Raw genomic sequence first — 20,253 nt, 5'->3', positions numbered from 1 at the left:
GGGAGACATGGGAAGATAGAGTTACTGGTATGTCTTGTTATTGAGACATGGGAGACAGACATGGAATACAGAAAAGTTTCAAGTGAATCTAGACAAAAAGGAATAGCCAGGCCTCAAGTATATCAGAAAGCAACAGCTAGCTCGTAAGAAATGAACTGGAGAGGGTTGCCTTCATTTTAGAGAACTGAGAAGATCTGGAGGTCCCAGAGGATGGGGGAAGGACTAACCAACTGATTGAGTGCCCAAGGGAGGCAGAGGGGCATTCAGGCATCTGCTGCACGAGAATCTGAGACCCAACTCTCAAGGAGCAAAGGCTAGTAAGCAAGCGGGGAGAAAGTGAAACAAACTTGGCAAAACAGATTTCCCCCACACCTTCCCCACCTCCAACCCCACTGCTATCAAACCAGGGAGGTAGAGGGGAAAAGAAACTTTGAATAGGAGCAAATTTATATTTATGTTAGACTGAACTCTGACTCCTAAAAATGAGACTTTTCTAAAACCCAGAGTAATCGGTATATAGTTATCGATAGATAAAGGGAGAGACAACAAAGAGCTTTAAAGGGTAACTGTGAAGAAAAAGCTGCTGCGTGTTTTACCCCGTAAGAATCCAGTGTTCAATGAAGGGATTACACAGAATAGAGCACTACCGACCACTGTATAAACCAATGTTAATAGCCAGTGTGAATGGACAGAAAGATCCAACATGGGTACCACTTAGGTAAATCATCACGATTTGCTTATCTAAAGGATTCAGAGAGAGTCACACAATCAGGATACATTGAAAAATGATGAGTAATTTTCTTTAAGACAGAACGAGAAGGAAGCCTCCAAATCCTCAAATCCTGAGAGAATGAGAGTCATACTAACCTCTGGAAATATAATATTTCTCCCTCCCAGTATAAGACTGTGGCATATCGGCTAACTTGGCTATGTGCACTTTGCTGGGCCAGTGCACATCCTCACCTGCAGTTATAGAATACATAATGTGATCACTTGCATACAGCGTACAGTCACTCAGATAAGAACAAATGTTTCATCCATCCCCATTCTCCTCAAATGAGCACAGCCTGATCCAAATAAATTCCTAAACTCAGCACTGAAGAGTTAGAATGAGGATCAGCGGATATGCAGACGTCTCCAGGGATTCTAGAGTGCATTTTTCTTAAAACACACGTGCACACACCTCTTATTTATCGAGCATTCACTGAGGCCAGCTACTAAGCTTGAGCATTTCTCTTCATTACTTCATTTAATTAACACAAATAACTCAGTGGAGAAAATGACGGTAAATAGTGCTACTTACAAATAAGGAAACCAAGAGTTAGAGAAATTAAATAATTTTACTAAACTCACACTGATAGTGAACAGCAGAAATGAGATTTGAATTTAGATAACTTCGATTCCAGAAAGAATTCTTTTTTTTTTTAAGATTTTATTTATTTATTTGACAGAGAGAGAGACAGCCAGCAAGAGAGGGAACACAAGCAGGGGGAGTGGGAGAGGAAGAAGCAGGCTCCCAGCGGAGGAGCCTGATGTAGGGCTCGATCACATAACGCCGGGATCACGCCCTGAGCCGAAGGCAGACACATAACTGCTGTGCCACCCCGGCGCCCCTCGATTCCAGAAAGAATTCTGATCATAGATTTCATCTTCCGCAATAATATACCTAAAAATAAAAGCTAAGAAATGGAGTCAAGTGAAATATTCCTGTTTTTTTAATGACTTATGTTTGTTTAAGAAACACCCAAATTAAGAAGTATACTTTTCTGGGGTGCCTGGGTAGCTCAGTCATTAAGCACCTGCCTTCTGCTCAGGGCGTGGTCCTGGCGTTCTGGGATTGAGCCGCCCATGGGGCTCCTCCGGTGGGAGCCTGCTTCTTCCTCTCCCACTCCTTCTGCTTGTGTTCCCTCTCTCACCGGCTGTCTCTCTCTCTCTCTGTCAAATAAATAAATAAAATCTTTAAGAAAAAAAAGAAGTATAATTGTCTTTACAACATCTCATTAGATGGCAAATAATAAACATAATTATAAAAGCATCAACATTTACTTTTAAAATATGAAACATTATCTCACATGACAATCATAGTATCAGACACCTCTTAACACATTTTGTAAGGGAATTAAGTGTTTTTTTTTTTAACAGTGTGAAAACAAACATTAAGCGTAAGGGAGAAATGAATGCAGGAGTCTCTGAGTCCTCATTATTTCAAAACACCATGATTGTTTATTTAATATTTTGTTGTCTATTTGTTATTTTTGATGCAAAAAACCACCATCTTGAAATAGGTCAATTAAGAAAATGCCATTTCATTAAAGTCATCAATAACTAGTCACATCACTATTGTAAGTTGTTTTTGTAGGCACATGTAAGGCAAAATCTAGATGTCCCCTAGGACTACGATGATAAAGGAAGTTATAACTATACACATCAAAACAAAACTAATCAAAGCACAAACATTTAAGGACTCCATAGAAAGACAGTGTGGCGTCTTGATAGGAACTTAGTTGGCTGAATGGCATAGTTAAAAAAACAACAGGGCCCTCAGAAGGGGCTTTTTCGGTAAAAAAACCTAAATTAGGGTTACTTGATATATCCCTATAATAATGAACCTTTAGGGCTGCCTCCAGAGGCTTCCCTGGCCCAGAAACACTACTATTTGTCCTGCAACTGATACTTCTCAATAAGATTTACAGATGCATCAAGATTTTGGCTGAATGAGAACAGCTTATCTCAACATTTTTTCCCTTGCTCTGAATTCATGCTAACTAAGCAAACCTCTCAACTGTAAAGTGTCTGCAAACATTTATAGGAAGATAATATGTTGACCTCCTTACTGTTCGCTTTATTTCTATTTCTCATGGTCAATGATTAATTTGGTATTTTGATATTCACCAGTGTAACTAGCCCTAAGGAAGAGATCTCTTCTTGGCTGTCTGGTCTTCCTTCAGGTTAGTCTCAGTGGACTTCTCCATTGAAAACTATAACTGTTAGGGGCGCCTGGGTGGCTAAGCGTCTGCCTTTGGCTCAGGGCGTGATCCTGGCGTTCTGGGATAGAGCCCCACATCAGGCTCCTCTGCTGGGAGCCTGCTTCTTCCTCTCCCACTCCCCCTGCTTGTGTTCCCTCTCTCACTGGCTGTCTCTCTCTCTGTCAAATAAATAAAATCTTAAAAAAACAAAAAGAAAACTGTAACTGTTATAAGTGCCCTAGTTGCATAAGTGATGAGATGAAGACAGCAGGAAATACTTAATCTAATTAATTTTATTGTGCTCCCACTTTTTTATGGAAAGAGAAGATTTAGGAACACTAGTGCACATTGAAGTCCTCTTAAACTGGACCATGTGCTTGATGAACATTAATAAGAATAAAACACATCTAAATGAATGAAACTCTTCTCCTTTCTAGTGTCTCTTTATTTCCCTCGAGTGAACCACTCCTCTGTAGTGACAGATGAATTAGAGCTCTTTGTTTCTTGAGTAATCGCCAGGGGTAGAGCTAGTGACCGAAACAAATGGCCTGGATCCTTTGGATTTTTCGTGTGGTGCCTAACTGGGGTTCTACTCAGTCTCTGCTACTGCTGCTAATAAGACATTTGTTCCCAGACTTCCTTGTGCCCATTCAAATGCACAGTCCCTTCAAATAGTGATGGGGGGGATCCCCAACAAATTTCCTACATCACTGTCATCGTTCTATAGTTTGGCTTGCCAATTGTCAAACTCTCCTACAAAGATTGTTTCTAATTAACATTTTATTTCTTGAAAGGATGGTCAAAGATCATCAGATATCAGAGAACAGTTGTGACATGAAAGTCAGAAACCAAAACAACAAACCTAGAAGGAGTCTAGAGGGAATAGAGATAATTTGGGAAGCAAAAATAAATAAACTTATTTATTTATTTTTATAGTATCTCACACCTAGAGATATGAGATCTGCAAAATCTGAACCAGGTGCTACTAAAAAAAAAATGGAAAAAGGAAAATGTATTTAACCAAATGAACTCTTAGCCTGGAAGGAACAATATTCCGTAGCAGTAGGCACACCCAGTGCTCAGATCTTGCATTCTAATATCATTCCAGTTAAAAGGACTAGATCTCCTTGAGAAATGGTTAATTCTAAGAGCTGGGGTGGAAAAGATGCAAGATGAGCCTGGAGCAGTGCCAGAAAGTAAGGAAGTGCTCAAAAACAAAAACAAAAACAGCCCCACCCATATTGATGAAGTATGTCAAAGGGACATAGGAGCCAAGTGAAAGATTTCCTGATGGCCAAAGCTGGAACAGTTCGAGCAGGAAAATAAGGAACTCTCAGATTATAACCAAAAGTATAAAATGAACATCCATGAATCCATACTGCTGTAAACAAATGACAGAATAAATGAATGAATGAACGAACGAACAAACAAACAAATAGGGAAGAATAGGAAAGCATCTTATGCTGAAGAATACAAATAATTTATGTAGAAACACTGCCCTTCAAGAGAAGAACAGCTTCTTACTCTGTAAGTGTAGACTGTGAATAGCGATTTCTTTCAAAAGAGAACACTATAGAAATAGGGGAAATAGTACCTTTATGGTGGAGAAACTTGACAAACGTTACCTCAGTCATGTGATTAAGGTGAACATCAACAGTTATTAATCATGTTGGGGTTATGTACCTTTGACTTGATGTGATAAAAATGGCATTTTATCTCTGTGATCTTCCTCCCCCAAATCCATAACCCTAGTTCAACTATAAGAAAAACATTAGGCAAATTCCAACAAGGGCATTCTACAAAATCCCTAACCAGTACTCTGCAAAACTGTCAAGGTTATAAAAAGACAAAATCGAAAACTGTCATCGTCAAGAGGTACATGACTCCTAAAAGTAATGTGGTATTCTGGATGGAATTCTGGCATAGAAACGGGATATTAGATAAAAACTAAAGAAATCTGAATAAAATATGAACTTTAGCAAATGATAACATATCCATATTGGTTCGTTAATTGTAATAAATATATCATACTAATGTAAGATACTAATAATAGGAGAAACTAGATATGAAGTACGTGGGAACTGTCTGCCTTACCTTTTCTTTAAAGATTTTATTTATTTATCTGACAGAGATAGAGACAGCCAGCGAGAGAGGGAACACAAGCAGGGGGAGTGGGAGAAGCAGGCTCATAGCAGAGGAGCCTGATGTGGGGCTCGATCCCAGAACGCCAGGAGCACGCCCTGAGCCAAAGGCAGACGCTTAACCGCTGTGCCACCCAGGCGCCCCTGCCTTACCTTTTCAATTATTCGGTAAATCTAAAACTGTCCTAAAAATAAGGTCATTTAAAATTCAAAAAGAGGGCGCCTGGGTAGCGCAGTCGTTAAGCGTCTGCGTTCGGCTCCGGGCGTGATCCCGGCCTTCCCGAGTCCCACATCAGGCTCCTCCGCTGGGAGCCTGCTTCTTCCTCTCCCACTCCCCTGCTGTGTTCCCTCTCTCACTGGCTGTCTATCTCTGTCACATGAATAAATAAAATCTTTAAAAAAAAAAAATAAAATTCAAAGAGAACTCTTGGAAATTAAAAATATAACTGCAGCAAATAAAAGATATTAGAAACAATGGACTATAAAGTTGTAAGAATTTCCCAGAAAGTATATTAGAAAGACAAAGGCCTAGAGAATAAGAATAGAAGGATAAAATTAGAGTCACATCAGGAGTGTTCACATCTGATAAGAGAAAGAAAGAAGAAAGGGAGGGAAATAGGAAGGAAGAACGATGTGGACAGAAGAAGGGAGGGAGGGAAAAAAAGCAGAAAAAAAAATAGAGAAAAAGGAAGAAAAAGTAATTATCTCAGAAATAATACAAGAAAATTTCCCAGAATCAAAGAAAATGTGTTTTTAGTTTAAAAGATCTTAGCATGTATGTAAAACACAGGATGGAAATAAAGGAAAAAACCAAGTTTCTTTATTTTAAAATTTCAGATCATGGGGGTAAAGAGATCCAAAAAGCTTCCTGAGAAAATAAAGCAGGGACACCCACAGGGAAACGAGGAAGTCATCAGATTTCCGGACAGGTACATTGGAAGTTAGGATGTGTTTCTGGGAGCTCTCAAAATCCTAAGAGAAATTTTTTTTTCCAGCACAGGATTCTAGACCCAACCAAACTATCCATCAAAGATTTGCCTTTCACCTTATTTCAGGAAGTCAATAAAGAATATACTCCATCACAACAAAACATAACAAAATAAGCAAATCAAGAAGAATAAAACATAAGATCTAGGAATTCAACACAAAAGACTTACTAGGACATTTCCCTGGTTGATGGTGTAGGGGAGTCCCAAAGATAATATCCGTTTGGTAGGCCCAGAGAACAACTTGACCAGACTGGAACAAGAGAAGAAGAGGTTCTTAGAGATACCTGGGGACCTCTAGAAAGATGTTTCAAGGCAAAACAAGGGAACTGAGAGATTATCTGCCAGCGTTAACCATGAGGAATATTGGATCTAGTGTGAGGCTAGTTAACACGAGAGTCAAAGAAAGCTAAGCAAGTTACTCCAAGAGGCTATTGAGCCAGGGAAAAAATTTCGATTATATAAGAAAGGAAATGTAAGTAGGGTACTTAATTTGGATTAACAGTGAACAGAATATAAGAATAATTATGATAATATGAATGTGCGTTTAATTTTTTTTAAGTGTTAAAACTCTAGGAGGACAAGAAGAGGGAGAAATGTGAGTCCGGGAGCAGAGATGTTATAAAATAGTGAAATTCTGACTTTCGGTGAAGGAAGTAAACAGAGATCATCTAATACTGAAAAAAAAATCAAGGAAGAGTCCCATAACTATGCTACTTAGACATATGGAAGTAAAAACAGAAGAAAAAGACAGAAATCAAGATGAGTGCTTTGGGGAAGTAGGAATAGTGATGAAGCATGGGATAACCAAATTTTGTTATAAGCTTTATGCTACTCTTGAACTTTTAAAACCATTATATATTATTTTGGAAAAAAGTTCAAATTCCCTACTTCATAGACTTTTCCCAATTGTGAAAATACCATACTTGCAGAAGAATGCATAAAGTATATAAATACTGTTTCTAAACTAGACACCCTCATCTCTAAACACCACATTGTAACCAACACTCACATCAAGAAACTGAGCTCTGCAAGCAACTTAGAAGTTAGAAGCCCTTCCTCAATCACACTCCAATGGTAACCATTATCCTAGCTACTGTAAGGATATGTTCTTTACTTTTCTTTATAGTTTTAACACCTACACGATCACCCCTAAACATAGTTGAGCTTTGCCTATTTTTGAACTATAGTATAAATGGAATAATGCCATATGCATCATTTTGTGCCTTGTATCTTTTTTTAAAATTATTTTTTAAGTAGGCACCACACCCAGCATGGGTGCCCAGAGCAGGGCTTGAACTCAATCTTAAGATCAAGACCTGAGCTGAGATCAAGAATCAGATGCTTAATTGACTGAGCCATCCAAGGTGCCCCTGTGCCTCACATCTTTTGCTCAACCTTATGTTTAAGTTTCACCCTTGTCACATGTAACTGAAGATTGTTCCTTTCCATTGCTGCATCATATTCCATTTTACGACTGTATCACCATTTATTTTACTGTTGCTATTGTTTATAGTTTGGGCTATTAGAATGGGGCTGCTATAAACATTATTATACATGTATCCTATTGCATATGCTTAGGATTCTCTATAGTCCACATTTAGGAGTGAGTTGATGGTTTCTAGGCTATGTACATGTTCCATTGGATAAGGGGATGATAAACTGTTTTTGAAAGGCTTTGTAACAAATTACACTCCCACAGCAACCATGGTCTGAGAGTCCATGCTGCTACATATCCTTGCCAAAACATGTTGCTGTCAACATTTTTTAATTTTCCTGATTCATAATAAAGTTAAGTACTTTTACATATATTTATTGAACTTTTGGCTATACTATTTTGTGAAGTCCTATTCAGATGTTTTTCCTGTTTTTTTCTGTCGAGTGTCTGCCTTTTTCTAATTTATTCGTAGGAGTTCTTTATATTTTCTGAATATGAATCCTTTTTATATCATATGTGTTAAAACTGCCTTACACTCGGGGCGCCCAGGTGGCTCAGTCAGTTAAGCCTCTGACTCTTTATTTCAGTTTGGGTCATGATCTGGGATCAAGCCCCACATGGGGCTCTGTGCTTGGCGCAAAGCCTGCTTTTCCCTCTCCCTCTTCTCCTTCCCTCTATTTGCTCTCTTTCTCTCTCTCAAATAAATAAAATATTTTTGAAAACTGCCTTACACTCCATGGTTTGCCCTTGTACTGCCTTATTGTTGTCTTTTTTTTCAGGAATAGAAATGTACAATTTAAATATTGTTCAATTTATTATCTACAATGTTTCTATGGTCTGTTTTAAATATTTTTCTCTATAATAAAGTCATGAGAATATTCTCAACTACCCTCTAAAAGTTTATTATGCTGCTCTTCACATTTGGGTCTTTAATCAACATGGGAATGCTTAGTGTGGGGTAAGAATCAAATTTCATCTTTTGACCCATATAGATAGCAAATTTTCTCAGCCCCATTTACTGAAAAGAGAGTTTCCTCACATTAATCTGCAATATCACATTTTTCATAAAACAAATATTTACATAAATGTTGTTTTATTTCTGAACTCTCATTCTGTTTACCTATTCTGGCAACACACCGCCTTAATCACTGTAAATTTGTAAAGTCTCGAAAATTCCTTTGGAAAACCTTGCCTTCTTGCTCTTCCTCAGAATTATTCTTAGCCCTTTACATTACCATATATATTGTAGAATCAGCTTATCACACATACATACTGACAATTCCTCTGCACCCCCAAAATACATACACACACCAACCTGTTAGGATAGTGATTGGGAATACACTGAATTTGTAGATAGATTAGTTTGGGAAGAATTGATATATTTTCAAATTGAGTTTTCTATTCCGTAAACATAGTGCATCCTTCCATTTATTTAGGTCTTCTTGTGTGCGTGTGCGTTAGGGAGAGAAAGAGAGAGACTGAGGTTGATGTATCTCAATGTATCTAATATAGCTATCGATCCATCCATTTATGGAGTTTTATAGCATGATTTATAAATATCTTAAACACATTTTGTTAAATTTGTTCATTGACATCTGATATCCTTTTTATGCTGAGGTAAATACATCTTTTTAAAATTCCATTTTCACCTTCTACTAAACTGGAACTTACATGCTGTTTCTATTATTTTAGCAGTTACCCTAGCAATTAAAACATATAAACGCGACTTTTTTTTTTTTTTGAGAGAGAGGGAGAGTTGGGGGTGTGGGGGAAGGGGCAGAGGGAATGGGAGAGAGAGAGAGAGAGGATCTTAAGCAGGATCGATCTCACAACCCCAAGATCATAACCTGAGCCAAAATCAAAAATGCAATGCTTAACTGAGTGAGCCACCCAGGCACCCCTAAACACAACTTTTTAAGACTCAAGTTAATCAGCATCCTACTCTTAACCAAGATGATGCAAGGATCCTAAGATACTTTATTACACTTCTCACTCATATATTTGAATTGTTTTTTTCAACTTTAAAAAACGTTATTATTATTGTTTTATGCAGTCAGTGTTTATTGACATTTACATTTCTTCACATTTAAAAAAATATTCATTTCTTTTGTGTCTTAGATCTTCTATCTGTGATAAATATTTTCCTTTGAAAACTAATTGTGAGAATTATTTGAAATCTATCGTAGAGGGATAGTCCAACCAAAAAAGATTTGTATTTGTTGTAATAAGATTTCTAGGCACTATTAATTCCAAACGTTTTCAACTATATCCACAGCTTGACATTTGGGGGAAGTTTTTTAGGTGGTAGGAATCTAGGCTGTAAATCCATCTATTAACTTTTTTGTGGTTGTAATATTTCCCAAACAAGCAATTTCTCAATATCAGTGCAAATTTCCTGACGTATTCTAGGGGTTGGGTTGGTTGCATTTCCATATGGCCCTGGCTTTATGTAGGAAGAGTGCCTCATTAGACTCCCCACCTGAGTGGGTTCTAAATTTTGACTTATGAATTTTGTGTCCTGTAAGAAATGGAAATGGTCCTTTTGCCACAATTTCACTATCCTGCTTATCTCTCTGGGTATAAACTTTCCCTTATATTTTGCACTTGTAATTCTCACTCCTCAGTTACCTGGTACTTTACAGAACTTGATTTCTACTTTGTTATTTTAATTTTTCTTAAAGATTTTATTTATTTACTTGACAAAGAGAGACAGCCAGAGAGGGAACACAAGCAAGGGGAGTGTGAAAGGGGGAAGCAGGCTTCCCACCAAGCAGGGAGCCTGATGTGGGGCTCCATCCCAGGACCCTGGGATCATGACCCCAGCCAAAGCCATACACTTAATGGCTGAGCCACCCAGGCGCCCCTGTTATTTTAATTTTTTTAAGGCAGGGTCATTTCCTAGCCTATTATATTATCATAGATAGAACTTTTATATGGATTTTGAAAAACAAATCAGTATAGAATAGCTGTTAAGAATACAGACTCCAGAGTCAGACTTCTGGCTTTACATCATGGATCTAAGCTTTATCTTCTCTGCAATATTGGGCAAGATACTTAACTTCATTGTATTCCACTTTCCTCATCTTTAAACTGAGGAAAGGAACAGTATTTTCCTCATAACACAGGTGAAGCATTTGGTACATTTTCTGCCTCCTGGTAATCACTTAGTAAGTGTTAGTTACTGTTACTACCTCCCCATGAAAATTGGTGAGAGAGAAAGAAGTGAGAAATGACAAGAGAAAGTAGGGGAGATAACCTGGTATGTGAGGACAAACTGTAGGGGAACAGGAAATGGGAAAAATGACAAAAGATGTGGGAGAAACAGTATACAAAGAGGTTTTATCAAGGAAGTCCTGATGTATGTTATTCAATATAATTCACCCTATTCTTTCTCTCAAAAGATCTTCAGTAAGGATCTACATTAGTTTTCAATTTTTTTTTTGGAAGCAGGATTTGTGTTTCTTTTGAATATGATACTGTGCCAAGACTGGTGTCTAGGTGGCTCGATCTTATTCCTATTTCATACATACCTACAGGAGTAAGTAATTTCACCACAAAGACTGCTCTGTTTAATAAGTGCTTGCTTTGGCAAACTCTCTGAAGCCTAGCAGGCATTAAAAAAAAAAAAAAACCAAACCAAACGCACCAACACCAAGACAAGTTGAATTAAATAAGTGAACGAAATATTGGCAAATTTTTAATTAGAAAAGAACACTTAGATGTTAGCTCTTTGTAGCACCAAAGCCAGCAAGAAAGATGTAAAAATGATGATGTTTTACAAAGAGCATTTTCTAGTTACAATAAGTGAGAGCGCTTAGTACAGAACACTGGGGAAACATAAAGCAAGGTTTCTCCACCTCTTCACAGTTGACATGTTGGTCTGGATAATTCTTCATTGGGACGTATGCGTCTGCCCTCTGCCACATGGTAGGATGTGCAGCCGCAGAGCTAGCCTCTACCCCTAGATGCCAGTAGCACTCTCTACACGTGCACACAGTTGTGACCACTAAAAGTATCTCCAGATACTGTCAAATATCCTCCAAGGGGCAAAAATCTGTGCAGACTGAGAACCACTGAAATAGAGGAATTACAAAAAATCACCCACAATCCTCCCATCTGGAAATGTAAACTTTTTGTTTATATAAATAAACATTTCAAAACAGAGTCACATTCTATAGCCAGCTTATTTTTCACTCAGTCATACAGCATCAACATTTTTGTTATATAGTAGTCCTCTGCAGCATAATTCTTTTTGGTAGCGAGAGTATTTTATAACAAAATAATCCTAATTCCTCCTTCCTCCCTTCCATCCCTTGTACCGTTGCTGTCCTTCCCTTCATTTCACTTATACATAAACACACACACACATGCACACATGTGTGCACACACATACATAATCAGATATATTATTGCTATTAGTATTTAGAGCAAAATGCTTTTTATTAGGTCAATAAAGAATAAGGAAATGTTTTTACTTTACTTTCACTTATTCCTTCTCCAATGCTCTTCCTTTCTTTAGGTAGATCCAAGTTTCTGACCTATATCATTTTCCTTCTCTCTAAAGGACTTCTTTTAACATTTTTTTTTCCCAAGGCAGCTCTACTGGCAACAAATTTGCTCAATTTTTGTTTATCTGAGCAAGTCTTTATTTCACTTTACTCTTCTCTTGCTTGTGCAGCCTCATCACATCTAAAGAGAAGTCAAATGTGATTCTTATCTTTGCTCTTCTATTGGTAGACTGTTTTTTCCCTCTGGCTTTTTTAGAATCTTTAAGTTTGAGAATGATACGCAGTTTTTCTGACATCTCTGCTGTTTGGTGTTCTCTGAGCTTCCTGGGTCTGACTTTTGGTGTATGACATTAATTCGATAGAGTATATCAGACATTATTGTTCCAAATACTTGCTTCTGTTCCTTTCTTTCTTCTTTGGATATTCATTATGTGTGTATTACACCTTTTGTAGACGTCCCGCCGTTCTTGAATATTCTGCTCTAGTTTTGTTTTTTTGTGTTCTTCCCCCTAGTTTTGTTTTTCAGTCTTGGAGGTTTCTGTTGGGATATCTTCAAGCTCTCTGAGGATAGAGATCTCTTTCCTCAGCCATGTCCAGACTATTAATAACCTCATCAAAGGCATTCTTCATTTCTTTTGCAGTGTTGTTGTTTTTTGTTTTGTTTTGTTTTATATCTGTCATTTCTCTTCAGTTCTTTCTTAGGATTCCCATCTCTGTTTATATTGTCCATCTGTTCTTGCATGTTGTCTCTTATATCCTGATAAATTAGACCCTTTAGCATATAATTCTAATTGTTTTAAACTTTCAATCTAATAATTCCAACATCTCTGTCATATCCAAGTCTGGTTTTGATGCTTGCTCTGTGTTTTCACACTGTTTTCTGCCCTTCATTATGTCTTGTAAGTTTTTCGGGATTGTTGGACATGATGTACTGAGTAAAAGAAACTGCCCAGCACTGGTTGGGCCCGTAGGATTGCTGCTTGACACTAGATCCCAGGGAGGTTATTGCTTGTGGGTTTCCTATTCTCTTAAGTTGTGATTCTCTGTATTTGCCTGCCCCTCTCTCTAATTCTGGAGGTAGCGGTGTGCCTGGGACCTCAGTTCTCTTGCAGATCTAGGAAAAGTTGATGATTTTTAGTTTGTTCAGCTTTAACTTGTTAAGATCTACTGCATACTTTTTTGTCCATTGAACATTTGTTTATTTATTTAAGATCTACTCCATAATTTTTAAGGGATAACTGGTGTGCATGGACATACTACATTTTTACATAACTAATTGTGTAGTATTGGGAATTTTGATTGTTTCAAAAAAGGCTACAGTAAATATATCCAATGATACTTAAAAATAGATTCTTGTGAAGGGGGGAGGATTGGTGGTCATGAGCCTCCGACATGCAGGGGGCGCTGTAGGACCTAAGGCAGGCCGGGAAGAACCAGACGCCGCTCTCCCTCGGAGGACACTCTGCCCCGCGCGTCTTCTCCCCTCTGCTGCCGCGGGTTTGGGGAAGTGTTTCTAGGAGATGGCCCCGCCGGCTGCGCCTGCGCGGTTGACGCTGGCAGGGGGCGGGCTGACGGGCTGCGGCGCAGGCCAGCTGGTAGTTCTTGCTGGGCCTGGGTTGTTGGGCCCGCCCTGGTTCTCTCGCTCAATGGTACGCCTGTGAGTCGTGTTGCCGGCGGACGTCTCCTCGGGATGGAGCACATCCGTACGACCAAGGTAGTCCGACGTGGAGAACTGTTAGGCTCTAGCCACGGTCTGACCCGGCAGAGGTTGGGGGGCGACGGTAGCTCGGCTGGCCGGACCAGGGGGGGCCTGCCCTGGCCTAGTCTGGGAGGGCACGGGCACTTACGGCCAGGGTGGGTACGGAGGCCTCCTGTACCTGTGGGAGTGGGAGTCCCGCTTTCAGTCCTTGGTGTTGTGGTGTGGATGATTTGGGCTGCTGGGGGTTAAGTCCCATGAAATTGGTCGCCGTCCTCTCAGCGCTGCACTTTCTTGGGCAAAATTGGGGCTGCTTTAGCTTCGCTGTTTTCAGGCATTCACCTCCCCAGAGACCGGAAAACGGGTGGGTCCTTAAATGAGCGTTGCGATATCGTGTAAGCTTTTCCTTGTTCACCATGAATTGTCCTGTGTCACAGATTCTTGATGCAAGTTTTGGAGGCGCTGAGCTCAGCACTCTGCTCCACCTCACTTTGTCGTCTCGGTCTCCAACCAGTCATTTAGGTTTGGTACTCCGTCTTTGTGCTTCAGAACTTCATTGTCTTTAGTGTCAGTAGTCAGTTTAACAGAGGAGTTACTGAGAAGGAAAACGTTATCCCATATTTTCAAATGTCTGATGGAACTCTTTTTCAGTTGATCTTATTAAGTCCCACGCTAAATTTTTGCGTGCGAAAGGCATTTATTTTTAGGAACGAACAAGTATTCTTATAATTCCATGACAGATGTTGAAACTGAAGGAGATGGCATCAAAATATAACCAAGTTACGTTACCAAGAATTAAGTTCAGCTTCAACCTTGGGAGGGAGAAGACATAAATCAAGACAAGAAGAATTGAATGACGTGATTTTAAGATGGCCTGGAGCCCAACAAAATCAGGAAGAGGACCCACTGTGAATCTTGACTCCTCATGTTTTGTTAAAGCCATCACTTAATTCCTGCGCATCCTAAAGTTACCGTTCATGTAGAAGAAATAGCAGACATACGTTGTCTTCATTTGTTCCATGGAGAATTTGAGGTCTATGTCATTAAAATGTTTCACGAACCTTTTTAAGGTGTGATGGATTTTTGTTAGAGCTTGTTTATAACATTGCCCATAATATAATAACTGAAGATTCTAAAAACTAACCCCTTTTTGAAAATCTCTTTTTTTTTTTTTCTTAAGAGAAGAATGGTAAAGTAACTGTATAATTCATGCTGCTGGCTCTTAAAGTTTGAAAATAGAAGGGTGGTTAAGTAAATAACCAAACTAGTAGAAAACACAAAGATGGAAAAGAGGACTAGAACATGCATGAGATCAGGTTCTTGTCCTGGTTCCAGGGTTCCAAACGTGTATTATATAGTAGTTTTTCACAGTGGTTCTATCCTGATGGTTTAGTAAGGTCCTTTTATGACTTTTTAAGGAGCAGAAGATTTCTGAATAATTTTCTATTAAAATTACTTTTCAAGTTGTGCTCTTTTATTACTGAGTTATTCTTCTAGCATAGGACCACCGGTACTCCAGAATAATCATAAGTGGCTGTAGGTAGACTGCAATTAAACTAATACTTAATAGGTCCCAGTTATGTGCCGGGCACAGGGCAGACACTGGCTATAGACCAGTGAGCACGATAGACATGGACCTCACTGTACATTCTGATAATTGCTGTGTGAATTACAATATTTTCTTAAATTATGACTTATTCTTTAAAGATATTTATGAACATAGCCTATTGCATTATTTTTTTTTAAAGATTTTATTTATTTATTTGACAGAGAGACACATAGCCAGCGAGAGAGGGAACACAAGCAGGGAGAGTGGGAGAGGAAGAAGCAGGCTCCCAGCGGAGGAGCCTGATGTGGAGCTCGATCCCAGAACCCTGGGATCACACCCTGGGCTGAAGGCAGATGCTTAATGACTGAGCCACCCAGGCGCCCCTAGCCTATTGCATTATTATACTATTTTCCATAACCTTCACTTGGACATGGTTAATTTACTGCAAAAATGATTGTATTTGAGAACTAAAAATGAATTGTTTTAAGTTTACTTAGCTGTTTTGAACTACGCAGTTTAGTCACTATGATAAAGTAGTCCTATGTAACTATTTATTTGTTCTATATTGAGACAGCTGTATTTGAAAGGTAGTAATCACCATTTCTTGAGCAACTCTATGTAAGTGTAACCAACTGTGCAATATTACTTTACAATATTTATAATTTCACAAACATGCTAATTTATACAGTTGTCACTAATTTCTTAAATAACCCTGCCAGTTGGGTACATTGTCAGCATTTGCAGATGAGAAGGAAATAGGCTTGGAGAATTGAAGTAATTTGCACAATTATCTCATGAGGGGTAGAGTTAAGATTTAAACCAAGGTTTGTCATAATTTTTTTTCATTACTTCTCTAGTTTTAATCTAATTGTTAAAATGTATTAATACTCAGAAATGAATCCTAATAATAATAATTCTAAGAGCTTTTTTCCTCTAAACCTCTTTTTGACATAAGTAAATTATATTTATGTGATATTATTTTTGTATTGTTATGGTCATTGTGTGTGTGTATGTGTTTTTTTTTTTTTACTATTGCTTATGAACCAGAAATTTATCAAATAAACATTTGGTTACTTACTATATAGCATCACTAAAGGTGTCAAGTCTGAATTTGAATTTCTGAAAGACTAGTTCCAAGCTCTGCCTATCACTTTCAGCTCTGATTTCACCATAATGAGATAGTCTTGCCAAGAAACAATGGGAAATATGCAGAGACAGTTCTTCTTTATGCAGTCTTTCTCCTTTCCCTGCCAGGCTCCAGTGCTTTGGCTGACATCATCTATTGATGTCGAATGATGTTGTGCTGTTTGTGAATGGAACTTTACAGAATGTAATGGAAGAATGTTTTCCTAAAGTATATATGGAAGACTGCTTTCTAGAACCTGTTAAGGAATGGAATGTCCCATGAAAATCTGACCCCAGTAGGGCTTAAGTTGAATTATGCCTAGTAATGCCTAGTTTGTTCTTAGCTTGCTACCCATTTTTGTCATTAGAATGTGCGATCATAGGTGTATGTACACAAATATGTGTAATCTGTTACAAAGAGGGAAAGAGATGCAAAGTAAGAATGACTAAGAATAAGAGCCAGTAGATTGTGGGGAGCACCTGAATGCTTTTCCTCACATAAAGTGCTATTTGACTCACTAACGTTATCCTATTATACAGGTGAGAAAACGGAAATTTGCAGAAATGAAGTAACTTGTCCTGACTCAAACAGCTGGTTCTAATAAGGAAGAGGTGGAGCTGGGGACTTGAATCCAGGTCTTTCTGATACCAGTCCTCTTCTCTTAACCATAACACTCTTCTGCCTCACAGAGTTAATTGTCTAATCAGGAGATTTGAGTGGCGCCTGGGTGGCTCAGTTAGTTAAATGTCTGCCTTCAGCTTAGGTCATGATCCCAGGGTCCTGCGTAGAGCTCCCTGCTCAGTGGGGAGTCTGCTTCTCCCTCTGCCCGCCCCCACTCGTGCACCTGTGCACACTCCCTCTTCCTCTCTCTCAAGTAAATAAATAAATCTTTTATGAATAGATAGCTATAGATAGGTAGATAGATAGATAGATTTGAATAATGAAGTAGGTCAGTGTGAGTAGGACTGGAAGGAAGGTAAGGGATGGAGGAGAGGAACTTAGGTGGTAGGATTTTGTCTAGTAGGTAGCCTATTATGATGGTGTAGGGTTAGGGAAAAGGTGTGGTCCAGAAGAGTAGATTCGGAAGTTGTCACTGTTTAGGTACTCATTGATGTTTTCTTTTATGGATGAGTTTATGCAAGGAGTATATATAGAGGCTCTGTGGAGAAGAGTGTGAAGGTTAGAGCCCTGGGAATACTTACAAAGGGGCAAGCAGAGGAAGAGGAGTCAGAGAAAGAGTATTAGGGATATAACAGGAAGAGGGTAATCACAAGGAGGGAGGTCTTCCCTATTCTAATTTCCTTCTTTGTTCCCTCTTCCTCTGCTCTCTCCTTTTCTTAGGGCCTGGTACTGTTCTGTGTACTGGGGAAATGGTGGTTCCCAGACAAAAGTCCCTGCCATTCCAAAACTTATTTTCTAGTTGGGGGAGACATAACAGTAAACAAAGTTAACAAGTCAAATATATAATATGGCAGATGGTGATGAATGCTATGGAGAGTGCCAGGGTGAGGTTGGGGGAGGACAGTTGTAAATAGGGAGGTCTTTACAGAGATAGGGACCCTTGAATACAGACTGAAAGTGGTGAGAGAGCAAGCCATCTTCACAGGGGCAGGAGTTGGGGAGGGGAGGCTGGGAGAATCCCAGCAGAGGGAACAGCAAGGACAAAAACCCTATGGTGGGCATGCCTGGTTAGTAAAAACTAGCAAGAAGACCAGTGTGGCTAGATCAGAGTGAGTGAAGGAGAGAGCACAGTAGGAGATTGAAAGTTGGGGACAGGGGCAAGCCTTGAAGATGAATGTGAAATCTTTGCTTTTATTGAGTGAGACAGGAAGCCACTCATGGAAAGTCACCTGTGTCCAGTGCTGCAGAAAAGCAAAATAAGATAGGACTGAAAAGTGCCCTTGGTTTTATGATCTGTTTTGTTTGGTGAGTTATGCAGCCAGACGCTGTTGTAGGAACTTGGGATACACAAACAGAGAGATGAAAGTCTCTGCCCTTTTGCCTTCACAAAGGCAAATTGATGCTCTTTCTTTTTGAAAGATGTCAGTGCTATGGAGTATGGAATAATGATACTGAGAGTCCCAAATGGGTGCCTGGCTAAAGGGGCGACTCACAAGTGAGAGAAGCCGTGACAGTGTGTTTTCTGTCTGCTTCAATAGCCCTTGTCATGTAGTTGTAAAGTACAGCTGTTGGCTACAGAACGTTGATTGAATGAAGATGGCCATTGGTCCTTTCTAGTCTCAGAGGCCACTTGGCGTCCAAATTTTCTGGGTGTAATACCGAGTATGTGAGATATCCTGTGTTTTTTCATTTCCAGCTTTGTAATCAGCAGAAATTTGATCTTCCTTTTAGAGTACCTTTTAGTGCAGGCCCAGAGTTGGCAATAATTCAACTAAATGGCCCTTAAAGTAATGTGTTGGCATTTCCCATCCTTACCATAATGGCTATACCCTCCAATTCTCTTCTCCCTACTCTATTTCTTCTTTGTTTATTTTTTGTCTTCCCAAAACCTTGTTTTTCTTCCCCATTCTCTTTTTGCCTGTGATAATACCTATAATTAAAGGGTCCTACCACTCTTTCCATAGTGTCTCAGTGCTGGTGACTTGAAAGAGTTGGGATTGCTTCTTAAATACCTGACTTAAAACATTTCCAGGAAAGCATTGGGAAAAATCTGTAGCAACATCTGTAAAGCACTTTCAGTTCCTTGGTGATAAACAGAAATATGAGGCAGCAGTTGTGCTTACAAGTTGGCTAAGTCTCTGGTTTGAAATTTGTATGCTGATAATTTTAGCAAAGAAAAAGCTCTGCTCTCTTTTTTTTACATTTACCTTGAGACTTGATAGCTAAGAACAGAATAATCAGTAACTTTTCTCAGAACCTAAAGTTTCTCCAGAACCTAATGTACTAAATAAATGTTTTGCAATAATGTTCAGATTAATTTTATTATCAGTCATATCCATATAGTGATTGCCATATTGGAGCAGTCATGTAATGATAGACTTTCTATTATATTTTCTTGATTTGAATATAATTTCCATTTACTAGGATAATAATTTTCAGTTTATTAAAGTCCTATGTAGTCTCTTTTCTCTCAGATTTACATTTCCTTTTATACCATATCTTAGTGAATGGCAACCAGTCTGACAAGCTTAATATACATCTTCAAGAAAGGCTTCCTCTTTATGCTGTCTGTTGCAGCTTAATCTCGGCCCTTATCATATCTCTCCCAGGCCCCCCTAGATTACTTCATTAGCTTTTTACCTGGTTACTCACCTCCTGTCTCTTCTCTACTCAACATTTTCTCCACATTGCCATTGGAAAGATCTTCTTAAAAAACATACCTGGTCATGGGCTACTGTGCTTAAAATCCTCTGTATCCTTTTATCTACAACATAGATGCTGTACCTTACAGGTGTTTCTTTTTCATTAAATGTTAGTGCCTCTCCCCTTTTGTGTTCTCTCTCTTCTGAGAATTCTGTATTTTCTGTGTTATAGTTAAGAAAATTTTGTTCAGCTTTGCTTTCAATATTATGTTAGGAAAACAGTTTTTTCCAGCTGTAGGACACATTAGAATATTAAAGTTGCTTTTAAAGTCCATGTGCCTCCTCTGTCCTTTCTCCATTTGAATTTGAACACTAGTTTAATACAGAGGACTGTCAGGGCTCAACGTAACCTCATCAGCTTATTAACTTACTAACAGTAGTCATTTTTGCAAACACCTGAGCACTTTATTGCTTACTGTTTGTCAAGCAAACGTGGGGGTAAAGTACCTATATTTATTATCCAACCTTACTACAGCCTTCAAGGAAGAGATTGTTGTCCCTATTTTATACATAAAGAAAA

At 38.8% G+C, this 20,253-nt stretch overlaps 1 protein-coding gene across 1 annotated transcript in view; it reads left to right on the top strand.

Moving 5' to 3' along the window:
• The first annotated feature begins 13,478 nt into the window (after window positions 1–13,478).
• The window catches only part of MTMR6 (myotubularin related protein 6), a 33,149-nt gene continuing 26,374 nt past the window's right edge, over window positions 13,479–20,253 (top strand). Inside the window, exon 1 of the mRNA XM_019801200.2 lies at window positions 13,479–13,753. Within this exon, the coding sequence (XP_019656759.1) occupies window positions 13,730–13,753 (24 nt within the window). The 5' untranslated portion in view covers window positions 13,479–13,729. The remainder of the gene's footprint in view (window positions 13,754–20,253) is intronic.

The sequence above is a fragment of the Ailuropoda melanoleuca genome, chromosome 7 (assembly GCF_002007445.2).
Source record: "Ailuropoda melanoleuca isolate Jingjing chromosome 7, ASM200744v2, whole genome shotgun sequence".
In the NCBI taxonomy this organism is placed as follows: Eukaryota; Metazoa; Chordata; class Mammalia; order Carnivora; family Ursidae; genus Ailuropoda; species Ailuropoda melanoleuca.
This window is presented reverse-complemented; position numbering and strand designations above follow the sequence as displayed.